The 24,852-nt window shown below is 31.1% G+C and overlaps 1 protein-coding gene and 1 non-coding gene across 2 annotated transcripts; both read right to left on the bottom strand.

Annotated features, from left to right (window-relative positions):
- Positions 1-10,624: 10,624 nt before the first annotated feature.
- On the bottom strand, positions 10,625-14,088 carry LOC100820042 (probable E3 ubiquitin-protein ligase ZFP1). The gene is made up of 6 exons (XM_014776684.2): positions 13,959-14,088; positions 12,888-13,128; positions 11,720-12,246; positions 11,523-11,588; positions 11,227-11,394; positions 10,625-11,037 (listed from the first exon to the last, which is right to left on the bottom strand). Exons 2-6 carry the CDS (start codon positions 13,096-13,098, stop codon positions 10,891-10,893), a joined length of 1,119 nt encoding a protein of 372 aa, XP_014632170.1. The 5' UTR covers positions 13,099-13,128; positions 13,959-14,088; the 3' UTR covers positions 10,625-10,890.
- A 10,657-nt stretch (positions 14,089-24,745) lies between these two features.
- On the bottom strand, positions 24,746-24,852 carry LOC113001996 (small nucleolar RNA R71). Its single transcript, XR_003267527.1, has one exon. It is a non-coding gene; the product is annotated as a small nucleolar RNA R71 (small nucleolar RNA).

Raw genomic sequence — 24,852 nt, 5'->3', positions numbered from 1 at the left:
TGATCCGGACATGGGTGGGGAGTGCATGGCGGATCTTGACATAGGTGGGGAACACACGACCTCATGATGCTCAGACTGGACCTGTGTGGGGAGGTGGTTCTCGAATTTGGATTGGTGTGACAATGGAGTTGTTTGGGGGGGGGGGGTCAGAAAATGGTTCTAAACAAAGAAAGGGGAAGGGATGTGGGGAAGGGTAATTGAGTAGTTTCCAATGTTTTGGTAGTTCCAATAGCAGTTATGGTAGTGGAAATAGCAATGCCCTTTTTCCCCATAAATTATCGGTACCAAAAGTTAGATTGGACTTCTAGAAAAAAAAAGTTAGATTGGACCCTCGCTAATGCATATAGAGTTGAGTATTTAAAGAGACAATTTATGGCAATATCATTATCATTGGTTGACAATAATTACTTATAGTTGTGTTAACGGAAAATAGGAAAAAAAACTTTGTATTTGATGAAAAACACCTAGCAAATGACGGTTATAGGATGGGGTCTCCCACCACGGGAAAGTAATTACAATCATTAAATATATTACTTTTTTTATATTGTTAAAGATATTACTTTTTAAAAGTAGGGTAAAACTTTTTTCTTTTTCTTTACTTTGTCTTCCCCCCTTTGTCCCCACCTTCTTCTCTTTCGCCTGGATTGCACAACATCTATTGCGACACTAAAGACTACGATTGTCCCCTCCACCACAACATCGAAGCTAACAATGACACCACTGAAACTTCCATTATCGACATTGGTGTTTCACCTAAGTCTTCAACAAAACTCCTAAATCTGGTGATCCTCCAACACCATCCCCAAACCTGCACGGGCATTGCCGTTTTAGAGTTCAAATTTTTAACCAAAATCGCAAAAGTGTAAAGCACACTCTTCATGACACTCGTGATGGTAATAGCAAATACCAATGATTTGGTTGCACCTAAACACAACGCGTGCTTCTACCTTGCAACAACCACAAACAAGGCCAAAACCCTAATGAAGTTGTAACAGGTAATGAAGAAGGGTTTCACTTTGGAATTGCATTGGAGCCCATCTTTGCGATTGGACAACCCTTTCCACTTTCAATGAAGTTGAACTCACTCTCAATACCACTCTTTAATTCTTTTTTTCTTAAAAAAATATTGTGTAAGATATACTATGTTTTTTTTCTAACTATGTAAAGTTGCAACCTTTGTATTGTGTTAATTTTTTTGTTTGTGTTTATCTTCTTTTAGGGTACCCATTTGTGGGTTTTGTATTCTCTGTTTGTAAGGTTTTGGTTGAGTTTGACTGGGTGTTAATGTAATTCTTGTGATTCCATTTCAACAAATTTATTGGGTTTGGGGTCAAAGGCTTGAACCTTTTCTTCTTGGCCATCTAGTGAGGAGGAAGGATTAGGGTTTCTAATGAAGAATAGGAAATTGGGAGTAGAAGGGTCGCAAGAAAGGTGCGACTAGAGGGGGAAATTAGAAAAAAGGATAAAAAACAATAAGAAAAAAAATCTCAACCTTTAATTTAAAAAGTAATATATGTAATTGTTGTAATTACTTTCCCATGGTGGGATATTGTTGAGTTATAAGACTAATCAAGACCTTCAATTATTTAGATTTGATGCAAATAAATATTAAATTTAAAAATTGCATCTAAAATGCATATAAACAGAAAGTTTGTGTCTATTGGTTTAGATGATAACAAACAAATGCTACAATATTTATGATCAAGTTAATGTTGTTTGTTTCAATCCTTTGTGTTGGGAAATTTTAAATATTCTTCATAGGATTTGTTGAAGAGAAAAAGAGAAAGAGAGAAGTCAAATGATAAAGTTACCAACTTCATAAAAAAAACACACCCAAAAGCAGTGACAATGTATATCATAGTGCAAAAGTTGTTTTACTTCTGACGCTGCATTTGGTGGGCCCTTCAAAGAAGATAAGTAAAGTGCTTTATCAAATCAATTGACAAGTTGGTGACAAGCATTAAATGTTGTAATTAATGCTTCAACAGACATCTCCATCTACAAACGCTCATCAAGTGAAAGAAAAAGGTTGTTTAGAGACATCGATTACTTCCTCAATGAGTTTATAAACACCAAAAGATTTGAAATGTTGAAGAAACAAACTTTGAATGAACATCTCTCTCAAGCATTTAACATTTTGTAATAATTTTATGTTTGTAAAAACACTTTTAAAATACCATGTCCTGATAGAAAAAGACTACAAACTTACCTAGCATATCCGTCTACAAACTTTCTTGCTTTTTCTTAGATTTAGAGGATTGTTTTGACTCTGATGGTGTTGTTTTTATTGTTTTATGAATTCTAGTATAATATTTTGATTTCTTGGCTACTTTATAATAATCTATCCCATCTTTTTGTAGATAAAGGATATGAAATGAAAGAATTATCTTAGAGAGCAAGTTTGGAGTACCGAAGCTCTAGAAGGATTAGATTGAACAACAAAAGTTCAAGAAGAATGAAAACTGACATTTGACCTAGCCAGAGTCCATGGCTAAGTGAGTTTGCACTCAAAATGGAAATATTGTCTTTTGTATTTTTAGGTTTGACTTGCAAATATATTCTAATTCTCCTTCACCTTTTGTATCATCATTGTATCAGTTGGAAGATTTTATACTATTTTATTGAGGAGAGAAATGCTTTTAAGTGTTCATGCATTCTTCATCCATTTCCTACCTTTCCATGTATAAATTTGAGTTATTCATCTCCACAAGTGGCTAATTTCTATTGTTGTAAGGGGTAGATGTATCCAATTTTGAACTCTCATGTATCTTTTTATATGAATGATATATATTTCACATACTTATGTTCTCTGTTAGAATTTGTGTCTTTTCTTAATGTTTGTTGTGGATTGGCCACCCATGACATGGTTTGGGGATGTAAATGGTGTTGGGAAACACTTTTATCATCTTGAACTGAACAAAATGTCCATGAGGCTTAGTGTCTAAGAATGGAATTGAGTATTTTGATAATCTTTTGGTCGCAAAGCTTAAAGCTAGTGTCTTTGTTATATTTTTTAGGGATCTTGGCTTAAGAGAGTAAGACTCTTTCTACCTAAGGAATTAGAATTAAGAAAACTTTTTATTGATTTATTTTAACATTATAACATGAATGAGATATATATGACACATTAATGCATGAAGAGAGAGAAGAATAGGTGAAATCTATTCCTGCAACAACTTCTACCATTTGGGTAACATCCTTATCAGTGTGTTTTCTTGTTTTTAAAATGACATAAAAGCATATACTTTGTTGTTTTATCACTTGATCTATTTGTTACTTCACAAAATCACCTTAAAGTTAATGTTTTTAGTGCTTTCTTGTGTTGTTTCAAGCATGAGTTAATAGATTGCTGCCTTACTTATATTGCATGAATATCTTGGGAAATGATATATGAACTTATTTATTGTATTACTTGTTTGGTTTGAGCACTTGCAAAAATATCTCTAACACTTAGTCTGTGTGCACCCAACCTGAAACAAATTTTTTGATTTGTGTAGAGCCAAAAATGGCTTGGTAGGAAACAATACTCGGGCTATTAGCTTGGAGAGGCTAATGCAAACACCATTTGGGTGAAGCCAAAATAACTTAAGGGTAGAGTAGTAAATTAATATGTGTGGTGGGATGTTCTAGGTACTTTTATTCCCAAGAATTATTTATCGTAAGATATGCATTTAACATCAAACAAACAATATTATTTCAATACATGGTGTTAGAATTTTGCTTTTGTCATTTGATTCAAGCACAATCTATGTTTTAGGTGAATTAGTTAATCACCAAAATTAGCTTATATAGAAATTTACAAAACATCATTTTTTTTATCACCATGACACAGAGAGGAAAATCCATTAGCTTTATTAATAGCTAATCTCTATCGAAAAACCTGGTCGGTCACCTTTAGTGGGGTCTCACCTCTCAACCAAATTTTCTTCATCCACAAGCCTCAAATCCAAGATCTTGCTTAAGGAAACATGTTAGTACAAAAACCCAGGATCTTGCTTAAGGAAAAATGTTAATAAAAAAATTCTATTTAATTAAGTTTTATGCTTTAAATTACGTTTTCACTTATAAATTGTATCAATTAAGTTAACCAAAGTTAGCATAAATATATATGTTACAAATAATCTCTCGTGGAACCATTAATTTTAAAGATAAAATACTATCCTTATTCCCTTTTATAGCTACAAAATTCTTCTCCCAAGTCATTTATTTTCTTGAAGACACATAATGTTAATCCTTCTCTAAGTCATAATGTCTAGTACTTTCAGAAACTTTCCAAGAAATTTTAGATACTCCTTTTACTAACTAAAGTTGTTTTTAGTTAAATCCATCTCTCATCTTCTTTAGATAACAAACATGTTACATTCTATTTACTAAAATCTACCATATCAATCTCATATAGATTGTTTTATCGTCTGATTGTAAAGAGTGTCTTGTCATTTTGTGTCTAATCCATACACTTGTCTTTGTTGAAGGAAACAATATAACTATTGTCACAAAATTAACTTATGTTTAATAGGTTATACTTTAGACCTTCAACATATAAGACATTATCTATGGAGGTTAGAGAGGGCATACCAATTTTACCTATACTAGTGATCTAAACTAATTGGAATGTCCAAACTAACTTGAGGGGGTGTATTTCAAGTCTCATATTCAAGATTAATAAAAATGGGCCACCCACCAATTTGTCATTCGTGCACCAAAAAAGGCCCAAGAAGTGGTAGGGCGTGAGGGGGTGTATTTCAAGTCCCATGTTCAAGATCAATAAAAAAGGGCCACCCACCATTCATTGTCCACACACCAAGCCCAAGTAGTGTTGGGCATGCGGGGGGTGTATTGAGAAATATCCAAGTCCCACATCGGCTAAAAATAAAGCCAAATTAGAATATATAAATGAGAAGCGACCCTCACCCCTTGAGCTAGCTTTTGGTGTTGAGTTAGGCCTCTCACATTATTGATTCTAAGATGGCATCATAGCTGGGTAGGTCACCCCCTTATGAACCGGTTTTTAAGGGGACCTTTCGGATGTCTTGGCTGCACTTTAACAACGATATTTTAAAAGCATAGTAAAAGTGCAAAGAAGCTACCCTCAAAGCATCAACCAAGATTAAATGTTGAAGCTAAGGAGGATACGAAGGACATGTATGTGATTCACTTCAAAATATTTAACAAAAGTTATCATCCTTAGATGAAGGGGTATCAAAGATATGTCTAGAAAAGAATGGGATACATATTGAAATTTATTTTGTTTTGTTCTTTCTCCCAACAATAAAATTAATGTAATACATATATGAATGATATAAATTAAAAATAATATATATATATATATATATATATATATATATATATATATATATATATATATATATTATGTTATTGTTAATATTAATATGTTTAGAAAAATTGAATTTTGTGTACTTGCAATCAAGGGTTTTTAAATATTTTTATGTAAAAATATATATATATTTTTATTTTAAATTGATATTTTAACAATTTTGAAGATATTAGTTTAATTATGTGATATTTTAATTGGTCTTACTTTATTACACACTCTGTTAATAAGATAAGATTATTATTATTATTATTATTATTATTATTATTATTATTATTATTAATGATAAACCTCAAGTGAAAACTTTTGTGTAGGTTATCTTCATTGCTTTCGGTTGATATTGTGTGACTAAATTGTTGAGAAAATCTCTTATATTTTTTATGCAGCTATATCAAACGATAGTCATGTCTTATGTGTGTGAGACAATTAATAATTTATTATTTTTATTTTTAAATATTACTAAAAATTAGTTAAATATCTATAAAATGTTTATTTGTAATTATAATAGTTCAAAGAATAAATTATAATAATTAGTACCTTAAATTATTATTTTCCATAAAATATATTTTAAAGCAACTAATTTTAAAAATTTAAGAAAATTGAGAATAAATATTGATATAGTGTTCAATGTTATTATTATAATATTTAGATGTATAAAATATTGAGGATTATAAGAAAATAATTTTTTTTGGAATATATTTTCTTTTGAAAACTAATTAATTGTAAGAATAAACTAATACTACTAATAATAATTATTAAAATAATATTTAAAAATATATTGTTTTGAAATAATTATCACTTTATGGTTTTATATATGGATAAATAATTTTTATTTTATTTTAGGATATTTCAAATTTATTTTATTATTTTCCTCTCAATCTATTTAATACACATAACAATAAAAATTATTATTTTCAGATTCATTTTTCAATACACCTATTTATATCTTATATATATAAATAAAAACACTTAATACATTTATATTTACAACGATGTTTTTTTTTCACTTAATAAAAACACTGATAGTATATTTCTATTGTTAGTATAATATGAAAACATTGCATTCAATGTTATTATCATAATCATTTTAAAATTAATTAAATTTGCAAAGATAATAATAATATATAAATAGATATTTTAAATGCGTGCATAAATTATATAGATGAATTTTTTAGCATGATATAATTAGTAGTCGTATAAAAAAGTTACTATGCTATTTAATTCTCCAATAATGTTATATCAAATTAATTTAAATTAATGACTGTTATAGGGTTGAGGTTTTGATCAGCAGGTAAGTTTCAATTTTCATAATATTTTCTCAAATCAACGGCAAGTATAGGTTTTGATCTAGCGGTTGTAAATTTTCAAGTGAACTTTACTTATATAACTAGATTTTAATCCCGTTGATTTTTGTATATATATATATATATATATAAATTTATTATTATTATTATTATTATTATTATTATTATTATTATTATTATTATTATAGTCTTTTATCATAATAAGTAATTATGAACTTTAATGAAAATTAATTTCATATTTGACTGTTACAAAGTTGAAGGAACTATAATTTATTATTGATAATTGACTGTTATAAATGGAAAACACTCATTCTTATAAGATCTTTAATACTCCAATTGTTGAAAAATTGAATAGAAAATCATAAATATTAAAATATTTTTTGGTTGAAAACTAATAGTATTTAAGAATTATAAAAACAAAAAATAATCATTACTCTGAAAACTAAAATGTATAAAAAAATTTCATATGTGAAAATTAAAATTAAATTAAGACATAATTTTTGGTTGAAAACCGTTAAATAAAAGAAGTGTTTAACAAGATGCGAAAGGAAGCATAAATTTGATATTTAGTGTTTATTCATAAATTTCATTTTTATTTAGGAAGAAATCATAAAAATGAGTAAATATTGCATTTGGCAAATGTATAATAATTTCAACTCTACTTCCTGTGTATGAACAAGTTGCTGATCTCTACTTCCATAAATTAGTATAATTTGAACTTTTTGAGAAATATATATAAAAAATAAAGCCTTGTTTGTCACAAGAGAATGAATTAAAGACTCAAATTATGAATGAAAAAAAATTCATTTTTTAAATAACAATATACTCATCTTCAACTTATGTAATTGCATGAGAAAAATAAAATAGTCAAATTATAGCATATAAAAAAGTCGTTGATCTTAAAAAATAAGTAAAATTGGAATATTTTTAAGAAAAAAAAAAACATAAAGTTTTAAATAGGACATTTGCACGCCTTAAGCGAATAAAGACTCAAATTGTTTGCTATAAAGACTCCAGTCATAGCTACTTACAAAGAGGAAGTGATTTTGATTTTTTTTGCTGTAAATACCTTCCCTGTTTTTTTTCAATCTATATTACTTTCTAATTTAATTTCCAATATAGATTATTTGAGACTTTCTCTCTCCTTTTTTTTAATTTAAAATATTATAAAATATAAATATTATATCATATAATTTTTTTAATTGGTTTTAAAATTACTTATTTATTAAATTAAATTTTATAATTTTGTTTTTTTAATTTTTCTTCTATAAAAATAATATACTAATATTGTATAAGTAAAATAAAATACTAAAAAATTAGCATATGTGGAGGTTATTGATATTGAAAAAATAAGTAAAATTTGAAAAATGTTTAGAGAAATATAAAGTTCAAGCTAAAACATTTTTATTTAAGACTCAAATCATGACTGAAAAAAAAATATTTTTAAAAAAATTCATTGTATCCTATATTTATGTAGAAGTAAACAGTCGCAATTTTTAAGCAAAAAAAAAGATATAAGTAGAATTTAAGAAAACATGTGGAAATAATATTCATGTAGAAAAATAGTATTAATTTTTGCTCAACAACTTAAGTGAGAGGAAACTCCAAACCGTGTAGAAGATAAAATAAATATTAGAAAGACACTCCAAATAATTGTGCATGTTATAGAGCCGTGCAAATTTTCAAATTACACCTTTAATGTATCATCAATTAGTATATTCTTTAGTACTAAAATAAATAAGCCCAGCGTTTTTCCAAACTACTATCACTAATTAACACTAATTAATCCTATATTAACGTGCGAAGTATTGAGATTTTTTAATCTGTAAAAGAAAAGATTGAGATAATATTTAAGATCAATTTTTTAAAATGTAATAAACTGCAGTTTGACGCCGGAAACAAAATGTCATTCATGGCAAATACAATAATCATTTAAATAATTATTTTATTTAATAAATATAGTACATTATTTATTGTTTATATACTTAATTATTAATTTAAAAAATAAAATATATGTTAAGATATATTTTATGATAAAATATTATTATATACGTAATAGTTTATTACATAATTTGTATGCTTAGTTAATAATTAAAATAAAATATTGTGAATCATTTAAAATTTATCCACATATTTATCAGAATCAATACTTTTAATAATTCAAATTATTATAATATCTAAATTATTATAGTATCTAAATTATTTAATAAATTATTACTTTTTAAAAAAATTATTTCTCCAATGATAAATTTTATATTATTTAATGTTAGATTAGAGTGAATTATATCAACAACTATTTTGAAATTAAGGTTTCAATCTAATGAATCTAAGTTGTTCAAGTGAAATTTACGTGTAAGTTTTGATCGACAACTCTAAGTTGTTGAAGTGAAATTTAATAAATATATAGACACTTTTCCTAAATTTTAGTTGGGCAATTATACATCATATATTTTTCCTAAATTTTAGCTCTCACGAAAACTATTTTACTCTATTTGAAATATTGTCGGGCAGCTTTTGGAAATCATAGAAAATAAATCATTTAAAATATTTTCAAATCACTAGAATTCCTATATATAATAATTTTAGTGATTATAGCTAAACCAATATATATCATAATATAATATACCCTTTTCTTATTCAAAGAATTTTTCACCATGCCTTATCATTTTCAGTCAAAGAAAAGAAATTATGGAATTGAACTTATATAAATCCACAAAAAGTCAGAGATGTTCCGCATGATTTATAGAGACTCTTTGGTTCTAGTTCTAAAAAACATCACTCTAAAAGTTTTTAATAAATTGAACAATGCCTCAAACATATTTAACAGTTTTGAAAATAAATAAATTAAAGATAGTTGTAGTGCCAAAAAAATCCAAAAAATACCATTGATTCCAGTAGCATGATTTTAATAGGAAATAGTCTCACTTTTCCATAAAAGAGGTCACGAAAAATAAATAGAAATTCAAAACAGTAGCAGCCATAAAAGGAGAAATAACATAAATCAAGTTAAAAGGAGGAGGGATCTTTGAGAATGGACATCAAGTGAGGTCTGATACTACAATATCATGAACTTCATGAAACAAACTAAAGTGGCTGGAGCAAGACAAGAAATTCCTCCATATCTCAATTTGTGATCACCAAAGTTCCAAAGCAATTTGTTATGTCTAAAGATTTCCTAGTCATACCCATTTTGGGTTAATGATTTGAAAATTTTAAATTAAACAATGGTTAATGTAACTCCACGGCCAAGTCATGCTCATTTTTGGTGTTTTTAGCTTTTTTAAATTTTACTTAAAAATTCTAAAGTGAGTAAGCAAAAAGGGTTAATTTGTTTTTACCAAAAGTTGTTAATAATTAATATCGTTTTGCTAATTTACCTAAGGCGTTGTGTAATTCAAATTAATCTCAGACAGACAGTGTAATTTTTTATCGTGTAACAGTGCAAAATTAGATTGTAAGAAATTCGAATTTTACTAAAACTTGTCACATAAAATAACATACACATAATTTAAAATTTTCTTAATCAATTAACTTAAATTTTCATTGGAAAAATTTCAATATCAATTAAATTTTAACAAAGAACACACAGTTTTCGTTTTCTTTGCACCTTTCAAATTAGCTTTGCATCGTTCAGACTTTTTCACTAAAAAAGCTTATCGTTGTTGCGTTCACTTTTGTACCATGGTTCAGACGAAAACATTACCTTCCAAAACTTGTTTTTTAAATAATTTTCAAAACTTGATAAAGTTTGAGTGAGAAATCAACCCACAACTGACATAAAACTGTTTTAGAAATCAGTTTTTAAATAAAAAACAGAAAAGTTAATAAAAAGAGACCCAAACTTGATGAAAACTTTGAAAGAAAGAAAATAGTTGTTTGATATCAACGAATGTGTTCATTATTCTAGTTCTAGAACATGACCATACATTGTATAGCACAAAAGAATGAAATAAAATGAACAATATGAATAACAGACAGACACAGTATAGAAAGCATAAAGATGAACTATATGAATAAAAAGGTTTCATTGTATACTTTTGGACATGGCACATTCAACCATTCACATAAAAAATGAAACAGAAGACTAGCAAAATGTAATTGCCTAAAGTTAACATATATCAACAGAAGTCTGTACAACTTGATATACGTATAAATCTTCTGGTGCAGTGGTGCCAACAAATAATTGAGTTGGACAATGAAACTGTGTATATGTACAAGTTCATATACATAACAAAAAATATGAATTTGTAAATCTCATTGTTTTTCTCCTGGAGGAGTCAATGCTACTGATTTGCACAGGGGGCAGACATTTTTCTCAAGTAACCATCTCCTTAAACAATCTGCGTGATATTCATGGCCGCATCGAAGAATTCCAATATTCTCTTTGTTCTTATATTCATCCTATGAAAACATACACAAACATTCCAATTAATAGAGGAAAGAGAAATGTGCTTTAATACATCAAACTTAAATGAATAACCCCTTCTAGTACCTCAAAGTCCAAAGAAAAATTATCTCAAAAAGTAAGGCATTTGCTGGATCAATGGAAAAAATAAAGTATTGAATGAAACATGATGCTAAAATTCATACCTGGCATATTATGCAAAGATCAGTTTCCTGTTCCTCAGAATCTGCCTCCTCCAAGTTAGTAGCATTAGTAGGTAGTATATAAGTTTTGGTCTTCATTTGACTTGTAATTATTTTTTCTGATAAACCCGATTTTGCGTTGCCAATCTGCTCACCTAATTCAAGAAGATCCTGTTGTCCAATTTCAAAGAGTTAACAAATTAAAGTTTTCCATAGTCATTAAGTATTTAGTATCCTAGACTTCATATCTAATCTACATTTAACAAAATACAATATCAGACTATGCATAGTATACTTGCCTCATAAGACATATCTTCAGTGTCCAAGTGCATATCAGTATGATGGTCAACCAGTAAAGCAACATCCTGCATAAGATAAGACGACAATCAATATATGTATTTTAAAAAATACAATAAAATAAACCTAGGATTCTATCATGAAGTCCTATGGACTATTAAGTACCAAAAGCAGTATAAAGAGAAATAGAAAATATTACATCATCTGGGAAAAAGACTGCAGGAGGAAGATTTATAAGAGTTATCATCTCCTGCAAGTTGCCTCTATGAGACTGGCGTATGCGTGCGCCTGCAAATGGTGCAAAGCCAGGATGCCTAGCACCCATCTCAAAAGCATCGTGTATGAGGATTGAAGAACCGTGTGAAGGATTTGTTGGAACTCTATACGAAGGTGCAGTTACGGGAGGATGAATGTTGAAGGAGTGACCTCTGATCACTTGTGCAGGCAGTACTTGATGATGAAAGCTATGGTACTGTGGAGGAGGATGGGGAAATCTGTGGCCACTTCTGCTGCCAGTTGAATCATGATATCTCTGTGGAAATCTGTGGCCACTTCTGCTGCCAGTTGTATCATGATATCTTTGTGGAAATCTGTGGCCACTTCTGCTGCCAGTTGTATCATGATATCTTTGTGGAAATCTGTGGCCACCTCTGCTGCTAGTTGTATCATGATATCTCTGTGGACCAATTCTTCCATTCTCTGATGAACTTCCATTAGCAATGAAAGCTGGAGAATAATGGCAACAGTCAGAAAGACCAAATCTATTCACCATGAAAGAAAATCATTACATTGTTTGGCTCTAGAGTCAACACTGTGGGAGGCAGATTATAGAAGGAAGAATAAACCAGTCATAGATTTATACATAAAAAAACAAGACTTTTGACAGAATTCAACTTGAATGTAACTAAATTTACTGTTAGTATAGGTAGTTATACCGGTTTACAGTTAGCAGTTAGTTCTGTTAGTGTATGAGTGCTTATTAGCTTAGTTCATTCACTCCATAAATACATGCAGTACTTACTATTATACCATATTTTATTCAATCAATTACACAATGTATTTCTATGGTACTCTTCTTCTCTACTTTGAACTCTATGGTGTATGGCCTCACTATGTTGGTGTCACTTGTATTTCTCCTCAAACCATATCATCTCAGATTTCTGATAACTTTCAAAAAAATTATTGCTTGGTTGAAAATACCACATCCAAGAAGATTTAGTTTTCCACTTTTTATTAGAAAGCCTGAATAAAATTTCTTACATGCATGGTATTGTAAATTATTCAGTGGGAAAATAAATATTAATATACAAGAAAATGTTTAAAAGGGAACTTCAGAACAACAAAAAGGAGAAAGAGTTTATCTTTACCTTGTACATATGGCACTGGAAGAGACAGATGCCAAGCCAAAGCATGACCTTGTACATATGGTTGAAAGTGCTGATCTAAATAGCTGTCATGAGCATCTAGTACATAATGGCAATCTAAACTAATTCCATTCCCTGAAGCTAGACAGATGTTGGTGCCACTGAAATGGATACTTTCGGAGTGAAAATAGACTTGTTGACTCATTTGATCCATATCACTGATATTTGTTGATGCAATCTAATCCTAATATACAAACCAGAGTGAATAAAATCATACTACAACATATGCATAAAGACCATTCCTTTAACTACCTTTTTCTAATTTTCCAGAATACTATACCCCTGAACCCAGAAGACAGCAAAAACAAACATGCTTTTGTTCAAAATTAATCATACTACAACATATGCATAAAGAACATTCCTTTAATCACCCTTTTCTAATTATCCAGAATACTATACCCCTGAACCCAGAAGACAGCAAAAACAAACACCCTTTTGTTCAAAACTAATCATACTACAACATATGCATAAAGAACATTCCTTTAATCACCCTTTTCTAATTTTACAGAATACTATACCCCTGAACCCAGAAGACAGAAAAAACAAACACCCTTTTGTTCAAAATTAATCATACTACAACATCATCAAAATTAAGAATACTACAACATATGCATAAAGAACATTCCTTTAATCACCCTTTTCTAAGTATCCAGAGTACTGTACCCCTGAACCCAGAAGACAGCAAAAACAAACACCCTTTTGTTCAAAACTAATCATACTACAACATATGCATAAAGAACATTCCTTTAATCACCCTTTTCTAATTATCCAGAATACTATACCCCTGAACCCAGACGACAGAAAAAACAAACACCCTTTTGTTCAAAATTAATCATGCTACAACATCATCAAAATGATTCTTGTATTAAATTTAAGGTAAATAATTGAAAAACAAATTGTACATAAAATGACGAAACCCAAAATTAAAAAGAAAGACACAAAATTTATGAACTAACGAGTGACATCGTTCCCATGCACAAAACAACTCTGAAATTAAGGAGAACAAAGGCTTACCTAGTTTTGAAGAATGCGTGAAGTGAAATAGAAGGATCGCAAGGGTAAGTAGAGAAATTGTTGCAAGAACCAGAATTGAAGAATAAGGAAGTAGAAGATGAAGGGAGAGAACAAGTAGCTTCTGAACCGCGACCGTTTAGTTTTCATTACATGATCCTGGTATGTATATGTATATGTAGAATTAGAATAAACTATCTTAACGGCTATCTTTAAACTAAGATCTTCTCCTTTTATTTAAGGATTTTTTTTTTATATATTCTTTTAGTAATAACACTACTTTTGTTATTTCAAAAAATTATATATTTATATAAATATTAGATTAATTTAATTAAATGCTTTTCTATTTTCTTAGAGCACGCTATTATTATCATAATTAAAAACATGAAGAATAAATTATTTAATAACATTTAAAATTGATTTAAATTTTGTAACTTTTGTCCGTGACTTTTTAAATTATATTGAAAATATGAACCCATCTTATTATTATTATTATCAAAATTTTAATTATGTTTTTTGTGCTTGAATGTTTCTTAAATTTTTACTTTTAATCCCTAATAAAAAAATTGATGAATCATAATCCTTGATCTTTTCCTGTTTTCAATCCCTCTCATTAAGTCTCGCTGTTTATTGATTCATGTGTTTCTTATGAAAAGCAATTTGGGTAAAAAAAAAAAAAAAGCACATGCCGGTGGTCTCATATGCTGCCACATCATCAATGATGGGGAGATTTAACGAACAATAACGGAGGAAAAAAATTAGATACTATGACTTGTCAATTTTTTTATTATGTACTAAGAGTAAAAAGTTAAAAAAATTTAGGCGACCAAAAACATAATTAACCCTTGTCATAATTAAAAACATGAAGTGGGTGCATTTTTATTCTCTCATATATATTCTATATTTCTCCATGATGTTTAGAGTCAATTAGTAAGTGTATTTATTTATTCCTTGTAATTTGCTTACTAATATTTTTGGCTTAAATTTTCTTTCTCTCTCATTTTACTATTGTCATTTTTTAGGAGTCTATTATTATTGTTGTTAGAGTTTTAAAACATATGATAAAATTTTGAATTACTAATTTAATCTCAACCATTATTTTTCAAAAGGGTGTTTACATTTTTTTAAAAAAGTTTAAACAATGTTTTAATTAAATTAGCAGTAGTAATAATTAGTTAGGTTAAATTAGTTTTTATTTAAAAATATTAAATGGAAATATAATAGTATAAAATTTAAATAAATTGTGCAAAGCCCGACTTTTTTATTATGGATGTCATGCATGAGTTTAAAATCTAGTTGTTTAGTAATTTATGGTCCATTTTAGGTGGTTGCAAGTTTTTGGTTTTAGGTTTCAAATGTATTTTAAAACAAAATGTATTTAATAAAAATGGAGTTGAAATGATTTTTAAATCTTTTTCGAAACACTTTTGCATTCATTTTCAAAACCAAGAAAACAGTTTTGTGAATTTGATTTTTATTTTAAAAAAAACACACATCATTTCTCACATTTGACATAATACTTTTTGTTACCACCATTGCTACCATCATCACTACTAGTATCACCAATACTAATATCACTTTCGTCATTGTCACCACCACACAACTGTCACTATCACCATCGTTGTTACCATCATAATTTATTGCCACCATCATCATCACTACCATCACTGCCACCACAATCACCACCAATGGCAACCACTACACCACCGTCACTGCCACCATCATTGCCACTAACATCACCATCACCACCAGCATTGCTACCACCATTGTAACACCCTTCTACACTAAGACACATACACTTGTAATGTTTTCTAAATACGTTTGTAGCATAATTTAATTAAAAGGATATATTGACTTTTTTTTATAAAAAGATCTTATTTCGCGGTAAGAATATTACATGTCAAATATTTGTAAACTTAAAGAAACATATCAATAAAAAATGTAACTCCATGTTAAACAAATGTTGGCACTCCAAAGTCCATACAAACCATATTAACTAAAATATGATGAAAAATATTCATTAATTTAATCCGTAGATAAATGAATAAAACCTGTGTCCCAATGTTACATTGTTTCAGAGCATCCATAATGTAAAACCCTAAAATTTCGTTAACTATAAATCGATGTTTAAATGTATTTATTATGTTATATGACTATGTGATTGACTTGGATAAGTTGAGCTATTATGGGAATTAGCCATCTATGATTTGCTTGATGTGGATGTTGAGTTATGTGGAGTTTTATTGACTTAAGTCGAGATTATGAGATTTCAAGTTTTACCTAAATATGTTTCAGTGAAACCATAATTTCGGTTTCGTTAACCATTAGATCACCTTTAATTGTGGATTTTAGGTTCATAACCCACATACCCAGAATTTGACCGTTGTGATTTACAAAATAACAATTTTTTACCTCTCACTTAGCATGAGAAGCTCGCTAAGTGCAATTCCAACTTGAGAGGAAATTGCGCTAAGCGCGAATTGTCATGCTTAGCATAAGAGGAATTGCACTCAACGCGAATTGTCGCGCTTAGCGCAAATCCCAACCTATGAGGAATTGTGCTAAGCGCGAAAAGTCACGCTTAAAGCCAAAAGTGGAATCCCGCTTAGCGAGACGAGTTCGCTAAGCAAGATCTGTAGATTATAAACATGTTTTTCAGCGTGAAAAACATAATTTTTCACACTCCTTCTCTCTAAATGCCCACCCAAACCCTAACACCTTCTTCTCCACCACCCACGACCAGTGGTGCCCACAATGAGCAGCCGTTGCTTGATGCTAAACCATCGCACGAAGAGGAACACTTTAATCGGAGTAGAATCCTCAGAACCCACCTCAAGGATTCAATATAGAACAAGCTCTCAATCCTTTCTTTCGTAGTTTCTCTGAGGTAATCTTGACTTCTATGCCCTGCTTCTAGTTATTTTGAACTTCTCTTAGTGTCTCCTGTGTTTTGGTTATCGTAATAAGATGTTTTTACACTCCTTTTGAGAAACCCTTGAAAATGAGACGTTGTAAAAGTTATCTTTTTATAAAATTAATGTTATTTTTGTGACCTTCGCTAAACCCCGGTTACATTGGCGTGATTGAAATTTCAAAATCATGTCTCCTTGTAGTAGAACCCGAAACACCTCTTAGCCCTTTATGTTTTGATAGGGGTAATTGACCCCAAATGTTGTTATTAATCTTGTTTTTGAAATCTATACTAAATTTCCTTCGATTTGGTATATAGAACCTTGCATTAGGACTGACAAACATGAACGAGAGAGGTCTCTAAACAATGCAAAGAGGAATTGACAGAGAGCTCACGGTAGGTGATGAGAGTTCATTATAATTTTATGGCTTTGATACCATAATTGTGGTCAGGGAACCCAATTATGAGAATGTATGTTTGTCCCTGTGTATGTTGATTTTCAAGAAAAACAATGTTTTTGACTAATGGAATGCGATACATATGTTATTGATAAATGACATTATTGTTTTTATTAGACTTGTGTTGTTTGAAGACCTGGGGAGTGTGAATCTCAAACATGAACTATATATGTATTTATGTGCGGAATGTGATTTACCGATGATACGGTTGTTGATAATGCCATTGAGATGAGATGATGTTGATGTTAAGAATAACATTGAGATGAAATGATATTGATGTTGATAATGACATTGAAATGAGATGTTGAAAATCTCATTGCGATGATGTACATTGTGTATGTACATGAGGGGTGCAGTAACCATAATGGATATCCCTGGTGGGGGAAATAGAGTGGTAAAGAGTTTTAAGCATCTCTAGAAGAGGGTGACTTAGAATCTTTAATTATCAATGGTCAATGCATTGATGTTTCCCATGTTTCATACTTCATATTGCAAGAAAATAGTATAAACTTTGTCAATAAATACTTGTAGTTTCTCATGAGGGAGAATATTTATACTTGGGGGCCTGTCACTCGGTTTGGAACTCCCTTGAGACTTAGGTTGATCACCATACGGGGGGAGGGGGAGGGGGGGAGTTGCCTTGCACGATAGGGTGATCTCAACACTTGCTGCCTAGTTTTCCTAAGTGAGAGTGTCGCGTGGACACACTTAGGCTATTTCTTGACGAATGATACCATATTGCATTTGAGAGTTGAGATAAGGTGCATGCATCATACTGAGCATGATTGATTGGAATTATGAAAGGTTAATAACTACTTGTTGAGTGTATGCTAGACTAATGGATGTTTGTGTATGATTATGGTATTTGTTAATGTTTTCTTACTAATCATGATCATTTAATTTTTGTGTTAATTTCTTTTATAATAAACTCATCATTGCAAGTTTGGTACCTATGATGATCGTGAACCTTCGTTCGTGGGAACAGACGAATAGCAGTAGAGTACATGAAGGGATATTCTTTTGTGGAGTCGCCAAGCCGATGTGATGACGTTGGAATTTTTTTGGAAAAGAGTTATGTTTTGTTAATCAACTCCTCCGTAGCTGGTTCTATAATTCTTTTTGAATTGAGGATGTAAATCACAAATTTAATTATATGTATGAACTAATTTACTTTTCGTTACGTGAATGATGTGTACTGAGTTAATATATATATATATATATATATATATATATATATATATATATATATATATTCTTTTAAGTAATTGTGCGTTGTTTGGTGAATGTATATCTGAAAAAATTGTAATTTACGCGGTTTAGAGTAGTAATATCATAGCGATGAGACAGGTCGTTACACATAACCCTAAAATTAATAGTAATATAAAGTGGAGACTAAGCCTCTCTTGTAGCATCATCATCATAACCTTAGAGAGACTCACTTGTAAGGATGACATTTAGCTCAAACACAAACAGACAGGGACTGAGATACATCTCACAATAAATTTAAAATATTAAGGAAGTCATAAAGATACATAAGATACATTTATAAACAATTATGTTCCATAACAAAAGCTTGTCTCATTCAAATCAAACATTTCACGCACAATCACACACGAAATTTGATGCACATTAGACCTGTAGACATGTATACATGTGGTACCATCTTGGAAAACATTGTGAATGTAGCCTAGGAGTCCATGTAGTCGATGAATTGTCACATAATGTGCAAACTGACACTATTACTCTCAACGAGATGACACCACCGACGACGTATTAGGGTGTTTCAACCTTGCAAGAATACTCCAACACATGTGATCAGCATGAGTTTAAAAGAGATTCCAAACTGTTGCACCCCAAGGTTAGAGTCATATGTCAACTCATTCATGACCTCTTCGGTTAGGTTCATAAACCTCATTCACTTCAAAACACATATGGACAACATGATGCATGGTTCATAGACAATATGCTCATGGTTTATTTTTGAATGCCCTTGGAGATTCCTATCCCGTAGGGATTAGGTTCTCCTAACATTTTTCGAAACACATACGCATATCATGGCATATTACTTTCACATATAGTCATGGACATCATGCTTTCAGTCACAATATCAATCATGAGCATATTCACTCATTTACACAACAAAATCATCACATCACTTCATTCTTCAAATCATTAGTATAAAAATCATGCATTGTACTGCCACTCTTTATGATATCAATATTACACACTCATTTTTCCTCCTATATTACTATGACTTCATAGAGTATAATAATCATTTCTAGAGTTGTATTAATGCTATTAAGTTGGTTCTTATTTCTTTAGAAAGATAAGACAGTTACCTACAACTTCTATGCTGATCTCAAAATCCCTTTCAATCTTTTAGAAACCTAAAATTTGGAAATATACAAATTGACCGCATAATTTTGACAGCTTAACCTTTACTTACTAAAATTGATATATATGGAGTTATATAAATGTTTTTTTTTGGAGTGAAATCAAATCCCTTATCTAGATAACGTCCAGGGCTACAACTCTTATGAAGAACACAAAGTCTAATTATTTAAGTATAGCTTTGGTGTTCTAAGTTAACATTTTCTATAAAAAAAAATCATCATGTACGTCCAACATCAATTATAAAATTCAATTTCAAGAATATCAAAATGGAAAAACATCAAAACATCCAACAATCAAATTCACACAAATCATAACAAGAAAAGTGTTTTAGGATATTCATAACCCATCCAGGAAAATAAACTTGCTATATTCATAAACCTAAGATCATACAATCTACTTGTGGCTCATTACCACTCATACAACAAAAGAGAAAGAGAGAATCCACTCTCCTTAACCTCAAATGAAGCAATTCCTCAAAAAGAAAAAAGGAATACGATCTTGCAATCACTCCTAAGAATGAATTGAACTGATGGCTTCTTCCACCACGATCTTTATGATGTTAGAGATAGGGGGATGTCATACCCTAATTTTGTCCGGGGGCCATTATTTGTCGGCATGCGAACTTTGTTTGACCACTTCAAAATGTTTAATGCCCATTTCCATGGAATCCGTAAAGTTTTGGGACGTTTCAAAAAGAAAACAGCCAAAAACACAAAAATGGGGGTGAACTTATCAGACACAGGGGGTGCGCTCAGGAAACTTCATCCAGAACATTCTAGAAGGGGTGATGAACTTATCAATTATGGGTGCGTTCAGGAATCTTCCACAAGAAGCCTCTGGGCGGCAACCACCTCCATTTTGTTAAAAAATGGCATCCGGGGCTTCCGTAATGCTTTCGTAAAATTTCTGAAAACCTTGGGTTAGCATATTTCACTTAATATTGGTGAAAGGTAAGAGAAAAAAAAGAGGAAAATCAAGTCTAAAACACTCCCGTAAGGCTTCCATAACTTTTCTGTAAAGTACGAAAAGGAGGGGGTGAACTTAGTAATTGGGGTGCGCTAAAAAATCTTCCTCAAGAAGTCTCTGGGCGGCAAGCACCTCCCTTTTTCCCTATAAATAGGGGAGGGGGCTGTTTCAAAAATGTTCATGACCCCTAGGCTATGTATTTCGGCTATTTTGGGTGAAAAAACATGTTTCCGTGAAGAAAAATTGAGTCGAAGTGCTTTCGTAACGCTTCCAAGACATTTCCGTGAGCAAATCTGTGAAGATTTTTCGCCATTCTTCACCGTTCTTCGTTCTTCAACTGGTAAGTGTTCGAATCCGGGACTTTCAATTCATTTCTTGTTTTGTTTGCTTTCATCTTCATCTCGTTCACTTTTGATTTTCTTTTCTTCCATTTTTAACGTAGCTTTAACCGATCGTTTAAGTCGTTATCTCACCTAATAAATGATAAAATGAATTTCAACCGATCATTTGTGTTGTAATCTCGTTTAATCTCTGTTAAAATAAAATCCAACCGATCGTTCACGCTGTAACCTCGGTTAAATAAAAAAAGGCAAAATAATAATAAAATAATCAAAATATCTTTTAAAAAAATAATAATAAAATAACACAAAATATCTTGAAAAAATAATAATAAAATAATCAAAATATCTTTGAATAAAATAATCAAAAAAATCAATCGGATGTTTTTCTTTGAAAGTTTCCTTGAATGAATTGACTAATAATCAAAGTGAAACTAAGGCTAAAATTAACTCACAAATCAAGCTTTGTCCGCAAAAGTCACTCAAAACCATTTTAAGGTCCAACGCCTTAAAACGATCCTCTTTGCTTTTATTGGTTAAAATGGACCATTCAAAGCATAAAATTAACACATAACTTTATCGCTTTGGCAAGAACTATGTAGGTCTGATTTCCTCATTGCAATTGAGGATACGTAGGAGCAAAAGCTCCGCTTTTGTCAACCACCCCAAGAGATCGTTAATGGTCCAACACCTTAATGTTTCTCTCCTTTCAAAAACAAGAGATCGTTAATGGTCCAACGCCTTAATGTTTCTCTCCTTTCAAAATTAAAAGATCGTTTAATGGTCTAACGCCTTAAATGACCTTTGTTCAATTAAAATCTATCTTGCGAAAAAAGACAACAACAACTTAACTAACGTTTAGTTCTGAAAGAACTATGTAGGTCTGATTTTCTCATCACAATTGAGGAATACCTAGGAGCGAGGGAAACACCCTTGTCGACCACAAAAGGATAAAAAATACAAAAGGCCCATAAAAAGCTAAAAACATAAAAAAGGGAAATACATAGTTTTGGAATTCATATTTGCACACTTGATTAAAGGCTGTCGTCCCTTGTGACGAACGCAAGGGGTGCTAATACCTTCCCCGTGTGTAAAAACAATTCCCGAACCTTTCACACTCAAAGTTCGTAGACCACACATTTCGGTTTTTCCGACGTTTTCCTCGAATAAACGTTGGTGGCGACTTCGCGTGCCTTCCTCCCTTGGAAGACGCACCCATAAGCCCTCGCGTCGCTGATGTGCCATTATTTTCTCCTATTTCTTAACCCTTTTTGCACCATTTTAAGTACTGATTAGTCTTAATTGTCAAATTAATTAGGCAGTTTTATTATTTAGGCCCATTCAGCTAATTTGATGTTTTTAATCTAATTTCAGGAATTAATGATGCATTGGGCTTGGACTTGAAGAGGGCAGACTATTTTATTCTACAAAATTAGATCTTATCTTATCTTTCTCTTATCTAGATATTATTTAGATTTGATCTCATCTAGATGTTATTTAATCTAGATCTTATCTTATCTAGATTTGAATTTAATTTATTTATGGGCTTAGATTTAAAACAGATTTGTAAGCTTTGGGGCTGGAAAACTATATAACAGCACCAAGGTTCTAGTTTAGGCCCTCTCTTCTCTCTCTCCTATTTTCGTTTTTTAGTTTTAGGCTTTTCTTGGAGACATCTTTTTGTTTTACAATTCCAGTAGCAATAAAATTTCGTTCTTCAATTTATAAGTTCGTTCTCTATTGATTAATGGAAGGCTAAGTCCCAAGCGTTGCTTTCTCTTGAGGATCAAGCACAGTTCTCTTTGAGGTTCTATTATTACTGTTACATTCTGTTCAGTTTTTTCTCTTCACTAATTACTCTGAATTTGTTGTTTTTAATTCATGCATGCTTAGTGCTTGATTAATTATCTCTGTGCTTAATTTACGCTCATGCTTAATGATCATTTATGAGTAATTGGTGCATTTGATGCTTAATCACATAATGAATGCCTTATGTTGTATTCCGCTTAGTAATTTAATTTAGGGTTGGATTAAGTGGTTAAACTGATAAAGGATAAATTCTCGCAACCTAGGATAAGAGACTTGCTTGTGAATCAAGGGGAAGCAACATATTTTAATTATGATATTTTCTAATTCAATTGTACTCGATGTTTAATTTACAAAAGCAAACAACCCCCCCTCGATTCGTTACTATTTTCCTACTATCTGTTATGAACATTTGGTTTATCATTGCTCGTTGGGAAACGACCTAGGATCACTTCCTAGATACTGCATTTTTAATGTTTATTTGATTTGGGTATGGCCTCGATCAAATTTGGCGCCGTTGCCGAGGAGCAGTGGTCCAGAGGTTCATAATAGCTAGTGATTCGTGTTTTATGTTTAGTTGTTTTACGTTTACTTCTTTTGTTTAGTGTGTTTGTGTCGTGTTAGTGTGGTATTAGTATGTTGTGTTAGTGCGTTGTTCTGTTTTATTTGATGTCCTATTTTGCAATTTAGTAGTACCGCTTGTTCAGCGTTTCCCCTATTTTAGTTTTATGTTTTGCTGTGAATAATGCTTATCGACGAAATTAGAGCACAGCATTACATTAGCGACTAAATTAGCGACGGATGTTTACAATTTAATTGGCGATTTTTGTTTTGATGGTTAGGGTTGTTATTTTTGGCTGAATTTTTGTGTGGTAGGTTCTTTTGATTCATATTTTGTGTGAAAAATACCAGGAACACTTGGTGTGGCTGGATTTGAGAGATTAAAAACAAAATTGAGAACTTGTGTTTAACAAAACTTCAAACGGCCATAACTTTTGCTCCGGGTATCAGAATAACTATTATTATATATGCATTTGGGGTAGAAAAAAATTTCCCATACTATGATAACTTGCTGAAGCCGGTTGGGGACTCCCAAACTCCAAAAATCAGCCATTTACTAAGTTTTTTTTATTTTTTAAGTATTATTGTCCTATTTTTCTAAACTTTGATTAGGTAGTTTTCATAGTTAGACTTTGAATTCTTGTCTAAAATTTTTGGTGCTATCTTTTCATGATTTTAGGGTGTTCCTCACAAAATCTCAGCTCATTTTGATATCATTTGAGTATAGCTGTAGTTTTACCCCCTTGTTAGGTGCTTGTTGTGAAGCACATTATTTGCTACATATAGTGCATGACTAGGGGCAATCCAGGCGATTTGCAACCCTTTGATCCTGAAATAGATAGAACCTTTCATAGATTAGTTAGGCATAGTGTGCATCCTGATCATTCTGTGCATTTTGAGCATTCTGAGTATTTTGTTGCTAGTGATTCTGAATATTTTGATTTTGAGCATTTCACTACTAATTTTTATACTGAAAACATGGCTCAACCTCCACCTCGTGAGAGGACTCTTAGGGAGATGGCTGCACCTGATTTCACTTATGAAAGCTTGTGCATTCAATATCCTGATGAGGGTGTTCCATATGTTCTCAAGACTGGACTAATACATTTGCAGCCCAAGTTTCATGGTCTTGCAGGTGAAGATCCTTATAAGCATCTTAAGGAGTTCCATATTGTTTGTTTCACCATGAAGCCCCCTGATATTCAAGAAGATCATATCTTTCTAAAGGCTTTTCCTCATTCTCTGGAAGGAGTGGCAAAAGATTGGCTATACTACCTTGCTCCCAGGTCTATTTTCAGTTGGGATGACCTTAAGAGGGTGTTCTTGGAGAAATTCTTCCCTGCATATAGGACCACTGCCATCAGAAAAGACATTTCAGGCATCAGGCAACTTGGTGGAGAAAGATTGTATGAGTATTGGGAAAGATTCAAGAAATTGTGTGCAAGCTGCCCTCACCACCAGAT

Source organism: Glycine max, chromosome 6 (assembly GCF_000004515.6).
Source record: "Glycine max cultivar Williams 82 chromosome 6, Glycine_max_v4.0, whole genome shotgun sequence".
Lineage (NCBI taxonomy): Eukaryota > Viridiplantae > Streptophyta > Magnoliopsida > Fabales > Fabaceae > Glycine > Glycine max.
Note: the sequence above shows the minus strand (reverse complement) of the source record. Positions and strands in the feature narration are given on the sequence as shown.